General features: G+C 40.9%; 1 protein-coding gene across 2 annotated transcripts in view; it reads left to right on the forward strand.

Annotated features, from left to right (window-relative positions):
- The window catches only part of USP40 (ubiquitin specific peptidase 40), a 3,368,940-nt gene that overhangs the window by 799,590 nt on the left and 2,548,737 nt on the right, over window positions 1-20,613 (forward strand). For both annotated transcript variants that reach the window (XM_044075047.1, XM_044075048.1), the window contains one exon: window positions 12,317-12,460. In XM_044075047.1, the coding sequence (XP_043930982.1) occupies window positions 12,317-12,460 (144 nt within the window). The remainder of the gene's footprint in view (window positions 1-12,316; window positions 12,461-20,613) is intronic.

Genomic DNA, 20,613 nt, shown 5'->3' on the forward strand with positions numbered 1-20,613 from the left:
CCTTGGCAATCAGGGCTTTAAACTGCCAATTTCATATGCTAAAATATCAACAGCATGTTATGGGACTGCTTAAACAGAAAATTATGTTCATATCTGACTGTGTGGAAAATAAAGATTAACAGGATTTATTGCATTCTGCTGAACAAGTTGGAAAACATGCTTTGCAATGTGGTTTTGATTGTTTAGAGGCCTCTTGCAGGGCTGCGGTTACTGGGTCTGTGCTTAGAAGGCATGCTTGGCTTAAGGAGCAGTCTCTGCCTGATCATGTTAAAGCAAAATTGTTGGATGCTCCTTTAAATCAGGACCGCCTGTTTGGCAATAAGGCTGAAGAAGTTCTAAAAAAGATGGAAGATAACGCTAAATCTATGCAAACTGTAAAAGCTAAATCTATGCAAACTGTAAAAGATTTCTTACAAGTGCAACCTCCAAGATTTAGTAGGCACTGGCCTACTAAGAATTGGTCCTTTCCAGCTCCTTCCAGATCCACTCAAGCCTAACCCAGACACACCACAAGCACCAGGTTTCAGTCCCAAGGGAGTCTCAGAAATAAGCAATGGGGGGGGGGGGGGGTTCATCCACTTCCAAATCTGGAAATAACAAGATACCCCCCCATGGTAAACAGTCTCAATGACTTTCCTTTAAAAATGCCAAGCACTTAACCTTTTAGTCGCCCCTTTGGGGGGAAAGATTGCTCTTCATGCAAAAAACTGGGAACTCATAAGCCAGGACAAATGGGTTTTAAATAGTGTCCCAGCGATACAGATTTCATTTCCACACATTGCCAACACCAAACGGGTGGCCAGACCTGCCCCCAAATCAGTGAGCAGAGGCTCAGAAACAAGTACTTTCCCTCTTAAACATGGGGGCTATTCGGCCGGTACCAGAAGAGGAACAGGGACAAGGTTGCTATTCCAGGCTTTTCCTGGTACCCAGAAAAGACAAATCTTGGCGTCCAATTCTGGACCTGTCTACTCTAAACACCTTTCTGGAGATTCCAAAATTCAAGATGCTGACTCTTCACCAGTTACTTCCTGTGCTAGGCAAAGATTCCTGGTTGGCAACTCAAGATTTACAAGAAGCTTACCTGCATATCCCAATCAGGGAATCTTGCAGAAGATACCTATGCTTCAAAGCAGGCTATTTGCATTATCAGTTCTCTGCACTGCCCTTTGGCTTGTCTACTGCGCCCAGGGTATTCACAAAGTGCCTGGCTCCAGTAATTGCATTTTGCAGACAAAGAAATATTCAAATATATCCATACCTGGGCGACCAGGCCATACTTATAAATCATCTGGTGTTTGTCAAAAGGGTTCTAACTTGTCTAGGGTACACTATAAAGGAAAAAAAAATCACAACTGGTACCTTCTCAACAGATTACATTCCTGGGTGCAAGCTTGAACACAACTGCCCAGATTGCTTTCCTCACGCCAGAAAAGCAAATTCATCGGGTAACTTACTTCATACATGTGGCCACAAAAACCCTGCTATCTGCAAGACAAATACTGCAAGCCTTGGGGTTCATGGCCTCCTGCATTCTTCTAATTCCATATGCAAGACTGCATATGAGGAAACTTCATTGGTACTTAAAACGTTTATGGAGTCAGCATTGTCACAGCCTGGAAACAATGATTCCTATCATACCTTGCCTATGCCTGGAGTTCCTATGGTGGGCAGAGGCCTGCCACCAAAACAAGGGACTACCATTCACACTACCCCCTGCCATCCAAACCTTAACTACAGATGCATCACACTATGCATGTGGGCTCACCTGGCAGGGAAGTGCATTCAGGGCAAATGTAACCCAAATCAAATGCACCTACATATCAATTAAAAAGAAATGTTAGCTGTACAGAATGCTCTGACAGCCTTCAAGGACTGCATTCATCCAGGACAACTAATGGTAAAGACGGACAACACCACGGTTATGTGGTACATAAACAAGCAGGAGGGGTACACATTTCTTCCCCCCCCTGCAGACTAGCCACGGCATTGTGGAACACAGCCTTGAGCTACCAAGTACAACTACAAGCTCAATTCCTGCCAGGAAAACTGAATATACTGGCAGACGGACTAAGCAGAAATCTCATGAACCCACACGAGTGGAAACTGGAACCATGGATTTTCAGCATGGGGGAGCCCAGACATAGATCTATTTGCCTCCCCAAACAACTACCATTTGGACAAGTTTTGCACAAGGACTCACAAAAAAGCCTGGAAAGTGGATGCTCTGTCATTCAGCTGGAAAAACCCATCAGTCTACACCTTTCCTCCTCTGCCTCTGCTCTCCAAAGTTCTGCTAGAAGTCATACAGGACAAACCAATAATGATTTTGATTGCTCCAGACTGGCCATGCCAACACTGGTACCCACTCCTGTGCAGTGTGTCACAAATTTCTCCATGGCACCTGCCTCAGACACCTGCCTTACTGTCTCAGCAGGAGAACCAAATTCTGCACTCTCAGCTCCCAACATTGAACCTTGCAGCCTGGCTAATCACTTAAATTCACCCTTAGAATCCCTCAGCAAACCTGTGATGGATGTCAACTTGGAGGCGAGAAGACCTAGTACTAGAAAATCTTATGCTGACAAAAGGAAAAGATTCTGTGCTTGGACTCCATCTCAAAGGATGAGCACAGCAGAGCCCAATTTACCTCAGATTTTACAGTACTTAACTGAGATGCTTCAGAAGGGCCTGTCTTTTTCCTCCATTAAAATCCATGCTTCAGCCATTTCAGCTCATTATAACACAGAACCTTCCCTCTTCTCTAATCCTCTGCTCAAGCAGTACCTCAGAGGGGCCAAAAACTTGAGACCACCCAGGAGAGCTCCAACCCCTGCCTGGACCTTAAATTTGTATTGAAGGAACTCACTCTACCTCCTTTCGAGTCAGCTGCTACTGCAGACTTAAAATTTCTTTCTTGGAAAACAGCCTTCCTTTTAGCAATCATTTCAGCTAGAAGGATATCTGAGTTACAGGCCCTTATGGCAGTGGAGCCTTTCATCATCTTTCATGCGGACAGGGTGTCAATCAGGACCAATTCATCCTTCACGCCCAAGGTGGTATCCAGTGTGGCTCTTAATCAGTTCATTCATTTGCCAACTTTCTTTCAGAAATCCACAGAACAAAGTGGAACAGATTCTGCATTCATTGGATGTGCACAGAACACTTAGATTCTACTTGGACAGGACTAAACCTTGAAGAAAATCTGAACTGCTGGTAGCATTTGCTGCAGTTCAGAGGGAAAGGCTATTTCAAAACAAACCATTTCTAAATGGATAAGCCATTGCATTCATTTCTGCTATAAGCATCATGGAAAACCTGTCCCCGAGGGGATCAGATCTCACTTCACTAGGGCAGCATCTACTTCTGCAGCCTTTCTCAGAGGTGTTCCTACCAGGGATATTCTAGAAGCTGCTACCTGGAGTTCAGTTCATACTTTCACCAAGCATTATCATTTACCAATTTTCTCTAAATCCAGAGCTGGCTTCGCCACTGCTGTCTTGCAGGGCCTTATAGCTGGTCCTAATGCTGTATAAATCCATCCTCCCAACCATAGCTTTGGGAATCTACCCAAATGTAATGACTGCAACAGTGAAACACGAAGAACTAGTACAGTTGTGTACACTTACCATAAATGTAGATGTTTGAGTGTATTCACTGTTGCAGTCCTGGTTACCCTCCCTCCAGCCCCCTGTTTTTTCTCTTACTATACCTCTACTTTCTTTTACTATGCTTAAAAGCTTTTTTGGTGTAGTTGCTTTTGGTTGGAGGTATATTTTTGTGTTTTTAATTTTATTTTGTTCCCCATTAGGGGGGGCACCTGACATCTGGGGCAAGAAAAACTGATGTAATGGCGTCGGCTGCATGTTTTATACCCCTCACGACCTGACATCATGGAGGAAGGGACAGCAACTGATGCAGGACCCAAGACATTGTTAATCAGTCCGACTGAGGGCAACCTGCCAGCAGATTACCCAAATGTAATGACTGCAACAGTGAATACACTCGAACATCTACATTTATGGTAAGTGTACACAACTGTACTTTCTGCCTCTGGTTGTTAATGCCTCACAATGAGATAAATATTTAACTTTCTTCTTGTCTTCAGTTTGGAAAAGAAATAGCTTTGAATAACGGAGGGAATTGGATGGTACATCGGAATTGGTTTGTTTTGATTTCATGCCCTTAACACCTTTCATGCTAGCACTTATTTTTGTCTGTTCCGTCTGGTCAGTTGGTTTGGATTCCTGTAATCTCCTCCTTGCTAATCACTGAGTTGCTTTTCCTGTTCGAGTATTTCTTTTCTTACCTTCATGGGGCTTACTTCTGATTTTTTTGTGGCAATAGCCAAACTTATGCTAATCTCTGATTAGCAGTGTGCTTGTAATTCTTCATTTGGCTCTTGTTACTGTAGTTTTTAATTTTGTTTTCTGTAATCTCTCCACTTCCTACTTACCTTTTAGGGTAATCTTAAATCCCTAACTTGGATGCCCACTAGGAGTGTGTATATTGTCTTGGAGCAGCCCATCTAGAGACTAAATTTGGTTATATGTGCTGTGTTCAACTCTAGGGCTTTAGCTTGAAAGATGCAGCAAACTTGTTTTGAAGGGTCTTCTTCCGTGGCTCATAACCCCCAGTAAATCCTCTAAATCTGGTTCATTGGAGCATGAAAACTCTCTCCACCAAAGTCCCCCTAGGACTTCTTCAGAACCACCTCTGAGAATTTCAAAATGATCAGATCAGATATACTGTTGGTACGCATTACGAATCCACAATCTTCAGATCCAATCATTATTTCAGCTAGTCCCACAGTCAAGTTACAGATCCCAAGTCATTGGATCCGAAACCTAGTACATCACATACTCCAAGAGCTCGCACTCCAGAGTTCATTTTGGATCCCATCTCCCCTGCTGTACATTCTTCTTTCATGCAAACTTCCAAAGAGCACTCTAGGCCGTAGTCTACTACATCATCCATAAGTCTTTCAGAAGCAAATGTGAATAGGATGATGCAAAAGCTCCTCAGAGAGCTGAGATCCAGATGAGAGTCATTTCGACTCCGTCCCCTGTTGGATCCTTGAGTCTTCCAACCACTACTCACACAGTACCTGTCTCCTTCTCTGATTAGTCCTTCGGTTTCGGAGTCCCAGGATCTGTCAGGTCTGAGAGGTCCAGTACCAGATCTGAAGAGAATCACTTCAGCAACTCTGACAACATCTCTGGCCAGTTCCACACCTACAACTTCAGTTCGGAATGGGTCTCTGAAGCAAAGCAACTGCATTGGATCCATGGGGCATCGGGGTCTATTCCAATGTTATTGGATCCATCCCCGCCCCTCAGAGCCTTGGCACTGGACAGCTCAGGTCCGGTTCCCTCCTCTAGATATGGATCTGGTCCAAGTTGTGATCTACCTGTACTAGCGGTCTCATTTCCGTTGCGGGTGGTCACAGCTTCTCCTGGTCCATCTGTATTCAAGGTTGTAGAAAGGGCTTTTTCTCTTTCTGGAGATCCGGGCTGTCATCCCTTGGATCCACTCTCTTTTCCCTTTTTGGCTCAGATCTCTGAGTTCATCAGGCCTCTTCCTCAGGGAAAGCCAGTTCCAGTTAAATCAAGGGGCAACCCAGTCTTACCCTCTGTGCAAAAAGGCTGTAAGAGTGTGGCAATGGACAATTTCCACCAACCACTTTCTAGTTACAATGCCCATTCTGGGGGAAACAGTCGTACTAACAGACAAATTAAGCAAGTCCATTCTGATGCCTCCTTTGTGGTCTCTCAAACAATCAGTGGTGGAGAAAAAATTCCGTCATTGAGGCCACCCTTGCTGCAACCTCTTTTCGTCGCCCCACAACAAGTGCAGCAGGTATTTTGCCCTGATCCCCCCTCAGGGGGAGTCACTGAGAGATGCCCTAATCCACCTTTGGCCATCCTGTCTCCTTTACACTTATCCCCCACTTCTTTTGATTCCCAAATTCCTACAGAAAGCAGTACAGTTGAAGAGCTCAGTCATTTTCATTGCCCACTACTGGCCTCAACAGGTGTAGTTCTCCTTCCTTTGGTCTCATCTTCCTTAACCTTCCTGGGTACTGGCCCCAACTGCAGGTCTCCTCTCGCATCCCTCAGGAGTGACTCATCCCAGTATCCCAGCCCACAAACTAACCGCATTATTTCTTCAGTTTCAGTAATAGCCAGACTGGCAGCCCAGGCTTTATTCCCAAATACTTACCATTCTATTATCCTTGCAAAAAGACTCCACCAAGAAGGTTTACAAGAGTAAATGGAAAAGATTTTCTTTGTGGGCATTGAGAAATAATGTTGACCCTTTTCTGTCCCAGTCTCTGTTGTTGTTGATTTCCTGACTACACTTTTCAAAGGAGGAGCTAGTTTTTGTACAATTAAACTACAACTGGTAGCAATTTCAAGTTTTCATATAGGAGATAAAAATTACTCTTGGGCCTCTTCCAAGTTATGTAAAGTTTTTCTGAAATGCACCTTTCTCCTTTGACCCTCCTGTAAAGAATCCTTCACCTCCCTGGGATCTGACTGTGGTACTACAAGATCTGCCTCAAAAAAAAAACCAAAAACCTTTGAACCATCAGCAAAAAATGATTTAAAATTCCTGTCATGGAAAACAGACCTTTTAGTAGCTATTACTTCTGCAAAAGAATTTCTGAACTCCAGGCTGTTTCATCAGGCTTCCTACATTATTTTCCATGAAGACAGAATAACTTTTAAAAACAAATCCTTCCTTTTTACCCTAAGGTGGCCTCAGAATCTAACATTGACCAAGCTATTCATTTACTGGTTTTCTTTCCAAACTTTTCAAACAAAGGAGAATACATGCTACATCTTCTGAATGTGCACAGGCAATTACAGTTCTGTTTACACAGAATGAAACAAATTAGAAAATCAGATCAACTGTTTGCCTCTTTTTCATCAAATTGACTGGGTTGTCTAGTGTCTGAAGTTTATGGCAAATGGATACCTAATTGCATTTCTTGGATCTATTCTCAAGGTATTTCCTTCCCAAAACTGCCTAAAACCTATGACCACTTCATCTGCCTTCTGTAATCCTGTAAACTGCAATTAGAGAACAGCTACCTTCGGGAGTGTTTACGGCGGGAGCAGATTCCAAAAGGGCTTCATTTATGGCGCTACCCGACTGGATTACAGAAGGATTCTGAATTGCATCAGGAACTGGTAAAACTTTTCAACCGGCATGGTTGTGAATTACTTGACTGCCTTATAAAAGATAATGACAGGAAAATGGACATATTTAATGACAAAATTGTACATATTAACAACCTTATTCAATCTGATTTGTTGTTTGAATACAAAAAACTGGAATATGATAATATTTTTAAGAATGTGGATCATTACATTAGTGAATTGAAAAATAGGAAGGAGGGGAAGCTGAGAAGGGACGAAAAAGAGTATGCTGAGAATAGAGCATACCCCCTCCCCCCCTCAGTCAAAGTAAGAACAATACTGTCAGTAATGAATTTGATAATAACTATGTATTTAACGATGATAATGGTTTTAGAGCTGACCCTTTAGAGTTCCCACCTCTGAGGAGATCAGAACGACTAAAGAATCAGAGAGGGGGGACAAAACAATATTACCGGAACTACAGGGGGAAAGTCAATATCCCCTAACTAGTGGGGTACTGTGGATTAATGACATTGACCAAGATGGTGCATTCCCTAAAATAATTAGTAATAAGAACACTGATTTTATGATTTACAACTATAGTAATGTGTGCTTCCAGGATAATATTGCTGACATTTTTGAGAAAGGGTTATCTTTTGTTCCTAGTAGAAGAGGTGGTCTTGATGATGCCCTTATTGATTTGAAATTATACACAAGGAAATTGAATTTTCAATTTTGGTTTAAGGACTGTAGTTATGGTATGGGTGGTAATTCTTGTAAAAAAACAAGCGCATTCAACCCCCCCCCCCTTTGCCCTATTGTCCAAACATTTGAAAAAATGTGTGAATTGGACATTCGGAGATTATTTAAAGGAAGGAATAGGGTGGATGTTATAATGAATCTAACTAGATCCGAAATGGATATATTAAAAAGTGTTTGTGATAATCACACTATAAGAACTATGAAACCTGATAAAGGGGGTGGGCTGATCATTATGGATAGAAATACATACATAGAGAAAATGTTTGATATTTTACATTCAGATACCTATTGTCAAATCAGTGTTAATGAGAAGAACATTTTATATAGAAGGGTCGATTTGATTCTGGAAGAATTACTTCTCAATAGACAAATTTCACTGGATGAACAGTCTTTTATGGTAGTAAAATCGCCAAAGACACCTACAATCTTCGGTATTCCGAAGATCCATAAAGATCTTAGGAACCCCCCCTTTAGGCCTATTGTGGATGCCAAGGCATCCAAAACTTATTTTATAGCTAGATTCATCGACATCCAACTTAAGGATGTCTTGGCCAATTGTCAGTGGATTATTAAAGATTCTTGGGACCTTTTAAAAAAACTTAACAAGGAAATATATAAGGATAACCTTATATTTGTTACCATAGATGTAAAAGACTTGTTTTCTATCATTCCTCATGAAATTGGTATTGAATGGTTCTATTCTTATTTATGTCGTCACACTGACTATGAACATAATCGCATTCTGACTATAAGAACATTAATGGAACTTGTTCTAGAGACTAACATCATTGTATTTGAGGAGCAGCTTTTTAAACAGTGCAATGGTGTAGCAATGGGGGCAACATGTGCCCCCATATTTGCAAACTCTGTCCTAGCCTTTTGGGAAACAGAGTTTATTTTCTCCAGCCCATTTGCAAAATGCTGGAAATTTTATGGTCGGTATTTGGACGATATTTTAATTATATGGGATGATACTAAAGACCAACTCGATAAATTTTTCGAATTTATTGAGGTCAGCACTGATTTTTTGAAATTTTCACATTTCTTTTCATACGAAAAAATCAATTATTTGGACATTACTATTTATAAAAATACAGTAGAACAACGATTTGAGACCACGATTTTCAGGAAACCCACCTATTCCAATACACTATTGCACTTCAGTAATTTCCACCCTATACACCAAAAGAAGGCATTAGTGAAGGGACAGGGGGTTAGATTGGCCAGGATGATTTCAGAGAACTATGAATTCCTGGACCAAATTAAGGTACTTAGGGGGATGTTAATTAATAGAGGATATCCCGGTGAATATGTGGACAACATCTTTCAGGAGGTTATGGAAAAAAGGGAAAATGGTACCTTTTTTCCTTTACTTGGCAAAGGTATCAATACTACTGTGGTAAATACTAATGTTGAAAATAGTACATTCAACAAAGTAGGTATTTTCAAGTATAATATTCATTACAATAATATAGTTAATATCATTAAGCACAATTGGAATTTATTTAATACTGATGACGAGTTGCTTAATATTGTACGGTCAAGACCTAATATAATTTATAAAAAGGATACTACCATTAAAAATATGTTGGAGAATAATATGGAACAACATTCTGGTACTATGGGTATGTTTAAATGTGGATTTTGTTCACAATGTCAAGTCATTATTGAAGGGAAAGAAATAGTTATACCCAATTTTGGCAGTTTTAAACATAAAAAGAAGTTTACATGTAGTAGTAGGGCAGTAGTTTACATAGAGAAGTGCACCAAATGCCCCTGTTTTTATATTGGTAAAACTATTAATGCCCTTAGGAGTAGAATATATCAACACCTTTATGACATCAAGAAACAAGATATAAAAAATGTATTGGCTGTACATGTTATTAATAACCATGGACATACTTTTAGATTTTCTGTGCTTGATCAAGTTATTTTAGGAGACAGAGGTGGTCCACTTAATGATTTTCTAGAGTCTAAAGAATTAAGATGGCAACTTAAAACAAACGCATCACATTATCCAGGGCTGAATTCCAACATTTCAGTTAGTTCTATTCTTAGATTAAAAGTAGAGGGCTATTTGCAATAATTTCGGTGTTGCATTATATTGTGGTGTGGAGCTTATGGGATAATGGTTGAGTTTTAACTTTTAATATATGCACAACACAACTTTAACTGTACTTGTATTTGTGTGTTTTTTACTAATTGATGATGATGTCAGTAATTATGTATGCTAATTTTGTAAGGGTTGAGGGTATTTATTGAGTCAGTGTATGTATTGGTTGTGATTCTGATGAAGTTTTTATTAAAAAATGAAAGCGCTAAATGATTCACTCTGGTGTGGATCTATCTGTCCTTTCTTGTGGTGTATTCTGAAGCAGAAAACTCACACTCACTTTATACTCCCTTCTTAATAAAACAACACTGTAGTAACCACAGCTTTTAGTTTTAAGACTCACAGTGTGGTAGTCCATCCCATCTTCCATCAGAAATGCAAATGGCTACCCCAAATTCAGATCAGATCGTAAAACCCTCCTGTATACAGTTGCAGAAAGTAAATGCTTCAGATAGCAAGCAGTTTTTTTCTAAATTATCTATGCAAGAAGTAACCGGTAACACTCAGTCTGTTAATTTACTTGGTCTCCAGAGGCATCTATCACTAAGCTCAACATACTTAAATTTTCTTATTATGTTAATATCTTTGCTTCCCCTATATTCTCTGCAACCCTTGAAAGTATCTTTAAGGCTAGCCTTAATTATTAGATGGGTACAGGGGTGTAGCCAGAGATGTACATTTTGTACTCAAACCTAAAGCTGTTGCCCGCACTACCCACCTATCACTTTAAAAATATACTCAACCCTTAAAATTCTATCCCCAGATATATAGGAAGAGGCATGTTATTTTCAACTGTTACCATTTATATCCTTAAAAAGCTAGTTTTACATGTGTATTCCTTTTGCACAAGAATTATTTGTATATCTGTATACTGTAGATAGCTTACAGAGTTCTAAACATTCTGTGCTTTTTGAATATTTACATTTCCAAGGGATTCACAGAAACATGTCCTCAGAGTAAACTGAATATGCCTAGATACATTCTTGGATGGGTAGACATAAATTTACACTGGGGTATGGCCTTGCTTGATTTAGGAGATGAGCAGTATTAAGTTGTTATTGTGTGTCTGCCTAAAGATATATATGGCTAGGTCTCTTATGGTCCCTTTGATCACTTACTTAGTATTGTTCTGATGTTCTTCTGTACCCTTCTTGACTTCCACTGTAGCCATTATTTTTTCCATACCCAAAATCTTCTAAATTCCTTCCATAAGCTCCTTTCTTCCATCCTGAACTGTTCAGATTCAGCATGCCTATACCTATTTGATCTCAAAAAATCAGAAATTGGATCTACTGACTTATTCACTTGAGCACATTAACTTTGACTAAAAATAAACATGTTTTTTCTTCGCATATACAGAAGACTGTCTTCTTTGTTGCCTGTTTGTGTGTAATGTGATTATTGTTTAACCTTACAGGGTGTAGAATAAAATGTGTTTCCTTTGTATAGTATTTTTCATGCTTTTTAAACACCTTTATTTTTTTTTATTTCTTTTTGTTACTCTTTCCAGGCCTGAAATAGGTCCACATATAAGTCAATATTCTGCAATGGTCAACAGATTGAAGTAAATAAATACATAAGTCATCCACTGTATTTATTAAAATCACATTTGTCTATAAAAATGTGCTTTCCATTTAGCCACAGAATGGTTGCTGTAACTGGGGTTGTAGTTGGTGTCATGGTAATTCCTTTGCCAGCAGTAGATGGAGGTACTCTCATAGTTCATGTGCCACAGGAGGTCAGTATGCCAAAGCCTATGAAAACTAAAGAAATTTCAGAGTTGTGCCAAGCTAGAGATATCAGAAGAGGAAATTCCAGCAATTGCCTGCTGTGCGATAGCTTTTTGCTGATCATTAGTATCTGTTACATCTTGAGTTTAAGCATCCCATCATCTCCAGCACAGGGTGACTGTAAGTGGGCTAAAATGTTTCAGCATGCAGCAAACATGAGAGCTTGATATTCTCAGAACCAGCAGAGTGGGGACAGCAGGAGCGTATATCCAAATGTTGCACCCAGTGCAGAAGGCCTCTGTCAAAGTTCAGGTGATCTGGTATTTACTCACATATCTGTTAACCGAATATTTAATAGTGTTTAGAGTGGAGAGATGTAACTGTTTACATATGTATGGAAATAGATTGTCAGCTACTGTAATATTTTAACTATTTTGCACATATGAAATTAACATTTTTCACTTACTCTGTCATATTGCTGTTTTTTCACATATAAATGCATGTTTGTTGAAAGATTTGAGTCTGTTATTTGCTGACACAGCGCACACTGTCATTCTCTTCCCCAGTCAGCGAAGCTACGTAAACTTCCTCCTTTTCTTACTTTCTCATTGCTACGCTTCAACTTTGATTTTGTGAAATGTGAACGGTATAAAGAGATTGGAAGTTACTCTTTTCCTATGAAGATGGATCTGCGTCCCTTTTGTGAACAGGTATATGTTTTATTTATTTGACTTTTCAGCTTAATCAAGTGGGTGGGCTGGTCATTTTGACACTTTTCAGTCACAACCCAGGCTCAGACAGTGCAGATCATACTGTAATTTTACAGGGGATACATACAATGTAGCTACTCGAGTTTACTAGTAGCCAGTAAATGTGATAACAAGACAAATAAAGATGGTTAGATGAAGTACAAGTAAATTTTGAAGAATGCAAGTTTGTATATGCAGTGTGTCAATGCATTTATATGTGTACATCTAGGATATGGGAATCCTACTAATGGTTAAGAATGGCAAACTGTTTGTTGCTGTTGAGTAAGCTCATTTGTTTGGTCGAATTTGTCACAGTCTTGCATAATCCCTTTTAAAAATCGTAATGCAATATGTCCATTTAATATTTTTCTCATGTTATTGATTTGTCTTTAACATGACATGGAGTAATGAGGAATCCTGTCCTTTGTTTTTTGGCCAAATTTTCCTTTTTTTTTTTTCCTGCCGTTTGCATTTTTTTCAGGATTATACTTGTAGCTGTTAACTCAGAGTTAAACATTTAGACCTCAGTGATTTTTTCCATTTTTTTTTAATTAGAGTTGAATGCTAAGTATACTTGCCTGTGCATTGGGATGCTTCGATTTTCACTTCGTCTTGTCCCTCAGCTAGAGCCTGTGACTCTTGTCTCTGCTAGAGTTGTCCCTCAGCTACAGCATCTGTCTGTCGTTTCTCTTAGAACCTCACTGGGTCATCTTTTGCCTGTAAGGGAAGGAATCTGATTTGTCCCTACAGTTTATTTAAAATGTTTTTTTAAAGGTTTTTTAACATTTTTTTTTTTAAATGAGCATCAGGTTCATTTCTTTTTGAAGTCGGTCCATCTTTATATGGGGCAGATGAGCGTGCTTATATAAACAAAGTTAGTGTGAGTTCAGAGGGTTTGTATAAATTGGGGATATGTCTTGTTTGGACCAGAGACCAGTCCCTTGGTGTAAGGTGCTGGAGGTAAATGGAGGAGTGGCCTTGTTTACGGGGGGGGGGGGGTGCCGTGCCTCCATTTGAGTTACAATTTTAGTAGAGTGAGAAGCTTACATTGTGAATGCCAGAGTTGAACATCTTTAAATTTATAACATGTGCTTGTTTAAACAATAAGCTTAATTCTGGGCAGCACAAATGATATTTTTGAATAGGCTGCAATTATTTAGTTGTTGTTGTCCAACTGGGCAAGGCCTGTGTTTATTGGAGGCCTGGAGGAAAAGCTCCACCGTGTAATGGTATTAATAGTTCACTTGAGAAATCAGTATATTTTGATGTGCATGTTATTTGTTTAACTAATAGAGAACATAATCAAAACCCCACAATTGATGGTGTAATATAAACTAGTAATATAGGCAGGCATAATGTATAGAAATTTCCAGCATTTGGCTAGGCATGACGTTTCTCATCACCAAGCCATAATATTATCAGACATTAAAATAATACTGGGTATAGAGAGAAATTGCCCAGATGTTAGGTTAGAAGTAATACATTTCTGGATATAATGTGTGCAGGTGAGCAGCTTGAAATGCTATTGCATGAAACAGTCAGTGTCAGGATAGCTTAAGGAAATGTAGTTTGTGAACAAAGTTTAAAGAATAATAAAGGAATTTCAGATGTTGGCTGTGAGTAATATATGAGCAAGTATAATAAGCAGTTTGTATTATTTACAAGGTGCCACACAATATAGCAAAAGTAGGAGGAACAGGGTGCATAGCAAGAGCTGGTCAATTAGCACTGTGTCTACCACACTGATATAACAAGTAGTACTTCTCTAAGGTATAAAGTATGGATGATTACAAATCAGATTAACTTCAAGACATTGCTTATGGAACGTGGTGGTAATCGGCAGAATATAGAAAAGCACTTTGAGTTGAACAGAACTTTTTAGTATAGAGGCAAGAAGACATAATAAGCAGTAAGGAGGTTGAAAGGTGGTATAGAAAGTAAAAAAAAAAGGTTGAAGATGGGGGGCAAAAAACAAGATTCAGAAAAGTTATCAAAACCAAGCAGTTAGTACTGTAATCAACACAGCTACAAATTTAATTGTACATAAGCAAGCTGAGTTATATGACCTGAAACATAGCTGCTTGTGTGGAGAGATGAAATAAGAGTGTGTCCTGGGGTGGAGAGGTTGTACCTCATATACAGGTTTTCTGCAGGTGTAAATATACTTCAACTGTATGTCCCAATCAACCCTTTTATTCCTTCTGTATTGCATCACCAGTTATCACCCCACATTTACCTCATGAGGAGACATTTGGAACAGTGTCCTCACCTGTGCAAGTAAGCCAGAATATACCACCTTCATATCTATTCTTACTGTCTCCAGGATGAGTAGAAGAGGGTATATCATTTAAAGACTGTATTTATAATTGGGTATACCTGTGTTTATAAATAAGTATAGCAGTTTTTTATAAAGAAAACTGTATGGACAGTAATAAATAAAATGTTGACAAAAGTGTGGAACAATGAGCTTCACGAATCAGAAGGCATTAAACGTACCAGGAAAGTACAGATGACTTTCCAAAGTAATCAGTATATGTCATGCAGTTGGATCAAAGCATTTCTAATGTCTAGATGTGTATGAAATGAATATGAAATGAAGGTTAGAAGCTGTAAATATGTGTGATATATTGGGACATTGAAGGTTTGAGGTGTGAAGCAAGGGAAGCTGGTTGTAATTTAAAAAAAATGAAACCGATGAAAGTCTGGTGGCCGAGAGATGTAACTTTTGCCTGGGCATCCAGTGCCCTGAGCTGAAGAATGGATTTTGGGCTACCTGTAGGGTTGGCTTGACAGGATAGGATAAAGTGGACAACAGCCAACTGTCAAATTCTTGGGGAACATTTTGTAGTAACCTCATGCTTCTGTGACCTGTGGTGGAGACCGGAGGCCTTACAAGTCATCTCAGGATATTCAGAGGGATGGTAGCAATGTCCTGTACAAGTAAGTGTGTCTCCTGCATCACCAGTCAGTACCCCACATTTACCGCATGAGGAGGCATGAAGTAATTTAGACTGGAATGAGATACATCAGCTCTGATACCATGCTAGAAATGAAAGTCAGTAGCTCTTAATTTCTATTTGTATATTAGGTTCACCCATCAGTATGACTATCTTGCAGTTATATGTTCTAAAAGCAGATGTAGAAGAGGTAAAAGTTTGTTAGATTTATTAACAGATGTAAGATGAAATTGAGAGAATGCACAAAATTTACTCAGTTAGTCATGAGCAACTGGAAAGAAAAATATGGGCACATATAAGTTCATGTGAATGGAAAATATGGGCTGGGTAACAAAAAGGAGGTGGAAGAATATTTTATAGCAAACTTACCTGCCTCCTGTCTCTTCATTTCAAATACCTTCCAGCAACACAAGTGGACTTCACCCTCTGGATTGTACAGAAATCAAATTAACTATATCCATCAAAATTAGTGATGAAAATGCACCATGGGATCAATGACAGCAAAGTCTGGACTTATTGTTATACAAATTAAGTATTAGTATGCTAAATCAAGCAAAAGCCAGTTAGGTATGTAGCAAAGTATGATCTTGAAAGTCTACCACCGTAGTGCAAAGATTGTCTGCAAAATTGATTCACCACATTGGTTGCAAGTGGAGAGCTGTGGAAAATTGTCAAGAAAATAGCATTTGAGAATAGTGAAAAGTGTGAGCTTGTCTATTACTGCTTTTGTTGATTCTGGTGATGGAGCTTATTACTTGGGTGAAGCCAAATAGGTGAATAGAGTCCTTGGAGTTGCTACTCTTTATGGATTGCCAGTCTGTGTTTAGGTCACCCAAATCAAGAGGGATAAGAACACAGGAACCATAAAAGATCTATCCAGGTTCACCTTTAAGTAGACATACTTAAAAGTTCTTGCCATCCTTACTTAATAGTGCCACCTCCCAAATTAAGCACAGCTGTATATGATAACTCTGGCGAAAATGTGTCTACCCATCCAGTTAAGACTAGCCTTAAAGGGAGACGAAGTAATACTTTGCTTGACCAGTGGTAGTAATTTATTTCATAAGATGAGTATGCATTGATTTAGGAGCCTAACCCTCCAGCAAGTCTTACTTATTTGTTGGTGTAAATTTAAGTTCCTATTAGGGATTTTTGTAGAGCCACTGGATGTTATGTAGTTCTATCTCGCCTCCATTATTACGTGTGGGTTCAGAGCCGATCCCTGGCTCCGACTCGGCCACTTAGAAAGCCTGAAAATGCTCGTGGCTAGGAGGTATCCCATGGTGCATGAGCACATTCCCCAGATCTCGTTTGCCGCGTCTTCAGTCGGAAGCTTCTTTTGGTTGGCCATGGCTAAGTGATTCAGTTCATTATTATTACTGCTTATTAGGAGTTTTTTGCTTCTTGTGAAGTTTTTTCTGATTGCTGACAGTCTTATTGTGACTACGCATGGGCGACGCAGTGGTGCAGTGGTTAATGCTGTCGCCTCACAGCAAGAGGTTCTCCGGTTCGATTCTCTGCTGGGGTGCCTTCTGTGTGGAGTTTGCATGTTCTTCCTGTGTTCACGTGGGCTTCCTCCGGTTTCCTCCCACATTCTAAAGACATGCTTCTGGAGCATTTCTCCCCAGGCCTCCGCTGAAAACAGGATCTGTGGAACCTAGACGGACTTACCCGGTCAACAAATGTTAAATAAATAAATAAATAAAATTACCGATTTGTGTCTTTAACCAGATTTGACTTATTGCTGTTTAAAATTTTCTTGGGCCTGTTGGCCGTTTGTGTGGTTCCTGTGAGTGTGTGTTTTTTTACTAGACTGTTTAACTTAGAGATGCTAGTTTGTCCCCTTTTTCTTTCTTGCACTAGGTTCGTTTAAGTTAGAGAAGCTAGTAAAACCTTTTTAATTTTGTTGTGGGTGCTGGGACTAGATCTGCTTAAGTTAGAGGATCTAGTTCCTCTCCTGTTGTGTGAGTGTGTTGTTTTTTTCTCTGCTGCCATTATGTCCAAGGAACATAAAGAATATAAACAGTTAGGGTTTAAAAAGTGTACTAAATGTTCGCAAAAAGTGTCCATCACAGATGGACAATAGCGTCTGTGTGTACTGCTTAAGGGGGCCATACATCTACAAGAAACTTGTATCTTTTGTCATTCTTTTAGCCCTAGAGTACTCCAGGAATGGAAGAATAAGCTGATTTTAAAAGGCATGTTAAAACCTTCCTTCGAGGAAGACCTAACCAGTTCTTCCTCCTCTGCTAGGTCGCAGTTTTCTAGAAAGGATAAGGGCAAGACCACTAAACGGCCTTCTCCAGCCTCAACGTCTGTCTCTGAATCTCCACATAAGTTACCAAAATCGGAGTTGGCCTCTGTCTCTTCAGCTCCACAGTCTTCGGGGCCTATTGAGATTTTGGACATGGACCCTGCGGTATCAGCACCAAGTGTTTCAGTGCCAGTCACTAGCAGACCTCTTCGGAGCCGGTCTACAGACATTCCACCAGTCTCCCCTACTCTAAAATCACCTATATTGCAGAGAACAAGGTCTCTCACACTGTCCTCCAGAAGCTTATCTGAAGAAGACATTGAGAGAGTGGTGCTCAGACTCCTCAAGTTGTCGGCCTTGCCAAAATTTTTATCGGCTCCGACCCATTCAGTCTCGGAGGTGACTCCTGCTACCGATCCTGCTCTCTTTCCTCCTCCAACCCAGATTTTGCCTTTGGAGCCGATATTGCCAGTACCGACTATAGTGGTGTCCTCGGCTCCAGCACCCCATGTGGTTGTCTCAGAGCCAAGATCCGCTCCGGCACTCTCTGCAACGTCTAAAGTGTCAAGGGTCCGAAACTCTTTGGTTGGCCCAGATGAGGATACTTGGAACCGAACCTCTTCGGTGCTGAGTTTTCCTCTTGGTGCGTCGGCCCGAGTGAGCACGGACCCTACATCATTCTCGGAGTCAATTCTTATGGAGCCATCGGCACCTACGCTCTCTTCAGGGCAGGGGTGTCGTTCGGAGCCGGAGGAATCTGTCTTCGTGAGGATGAGGAGCATGTTGGATAGTTCATCCGTCCCACGTAGAAGTACCGATGCTATACTTCCTCAGGCACTGACTACAGTCTCAGCATCCTCTCTCCCCTGGGATGGCAGAGACCCACAACTTCAGGACCCCCATTTGGGTGGCCCCAAATCTTCCAAGACCTCCCCAGAGGAACCCGCTTAGGAGCCCCCTCAGAAGAGATAATTTAAGAGGAAGCATGTAGACTCCCCTGATGAGTCTGTCACATCTGACACTGACCTCGATGAGTCGGAGGGGTCCCCTAAGTCATACTCTGAAGATGTCTCCTTTGCAGACATTTTGGAGATCCTCAGGCCGAGAGGCAGCTGGCCCACCGTTACCCCATCCGATGAGGAGTCAGTGTACCTGAAGGCCATGGTGGTGGCAGCGGCCACTAAGAAGGAGCTAGCAGAGACTACTTCTATCCATCTGCCCAATAAGGAATCCCGAATGATGGATTGGTACGGGAAGCATATCTTCTCTTCAGCGGCTTTTACACTCCGCTGAAGTATCACATTTTACGAGACTTCAGAGAGATCTCCTAAAGGAGTTAGGAGATGCTCTTCAGGGTACCTGTACTGCAGCAGTCCCATCTACAGTGTCTGCTCAGTTGGCTACTCTCACATCTATTGTTAACTCCTCCATGCAGCTGATCTCGTACGCAGCTAATGGTGTGAGTAGGGCGGCGGGTTCAGGAGTCTCCTTAAGGGGACATTCCTGGATGCGTCTGTGCAACATTGCTGAGCCTTTCAAGTCTACTTTCACCAATGCTTCCGTGGATGGATCCTCTCGTTTTGGACCCAAGTTGAAAGATACCCTCACCAGGTGTGAACAGGAAGGAAAGATTCTCTCTGCCGTGGCAATCCGTTTTACCGTTCTTTCTAGACCTTACCCTAAAGGTCAGAAGAGTGGTAAAATGTGGTTCAAGAAATCACAGAGACCTTTCCAGGATACACAGGGTGATTCCTCCTTCAGAGGCAGGGGAGGAGGAAATAATGGTAGACATTGCCCTAGAGGCAGGGGAGGCCCACAAAATCAGGGAAGTCACGATTCCTTTCGTGACCGTCCCTGTCAACTTTCCTGATGTGGAACCCGACTGTGTATCTGTGGAGCCGGTCGGGGGTCGCCTGTCCTTGTACCCAGAAGCCTGGCTAAATGGTACAAGACATTATCACCAGAGGTTACTCTATACACTTTTCCCTTCCACCATGCCTTCCCAAAAGGATCCCAGATGTACCACCCAATCACAGGGATCAAGCAACTATAGAGATAGAAAAGCTGTTATTAAAAAGAGTCATCCAAAAGGTCCCAGCAGACCAGACAGGATTTGGAACATACTCCAGGTTCTTTTTAGCTCCAAAAAGAACAGGAGACTGGAGACCCATCTTAGACCTCAGCAGGTTAAACGAGTATGTAAAGAAGTCCAAGTTCCGAATGGTCATTCTGCAATCCATACTCCCTCTGTTAGGGAAAGACAGTTGGATGTGCTCAATAGATCTCCAGGATGCCTACTACCACATAATGATGGACAAAGCATCAAGGAGCTACCTACATTTCTGGCTGGGAGCCAATCATTACCAATTTCGGGCGCTGCCCTTTGGTCTCACCACAGTCCCCCGGGTGTTGACCAAGTGCATGGCAGTAGTGACAGCTCATTTGAGGCATCAGGAAATCCATGTCTTTCCATACCTGGACGACTGGCTCCTGACCACCACCACCAGGCATCATCTAGTTCAATCGAGAGATTCCACAATCAAGCTCTGTTCCCAGTTGGGAATCCTCTATAAACTGGGAAAAATCCTCAGCTTTGCCCACTCAATCTATAACATTTATGGGAGCGAACATAGACACGGTTTCTATGATAGCCAGACTACCTACAGACAGAATACAGAATCTTGCGCAGCAAATTTACATGATACTTCCCCTTCGAAGAGTCAAAGTGAAGGTGGTGTTGCAGCTTCTTGGAACTATGGCGCCGACGATAACCTTGGTACCTTTAGCAAGACTACATATGAGGACATCCCACTGTTCTTTTCAGCAGTTCCCTCTGCATCACCAGATACTGATCACAGATTCTTTCAAAAAGGATCTACGCTGGTGGATTCAGCCAGGTCATC

Source organism: Protopterus annectens, chromosome 6.part0 (assembly GCF_019279795.1).
Source record: "Protopterus annectens isolate FY-2018-M chromosome 6.part0, PAN1.0, whole genome shotgun sequence".
Classification (NCBI taxonomy): Eukaryota; Metazoa; Chordata; order Ceratodontiformes; family Protopteridae; genus Protopterus; species Protopterus annectens.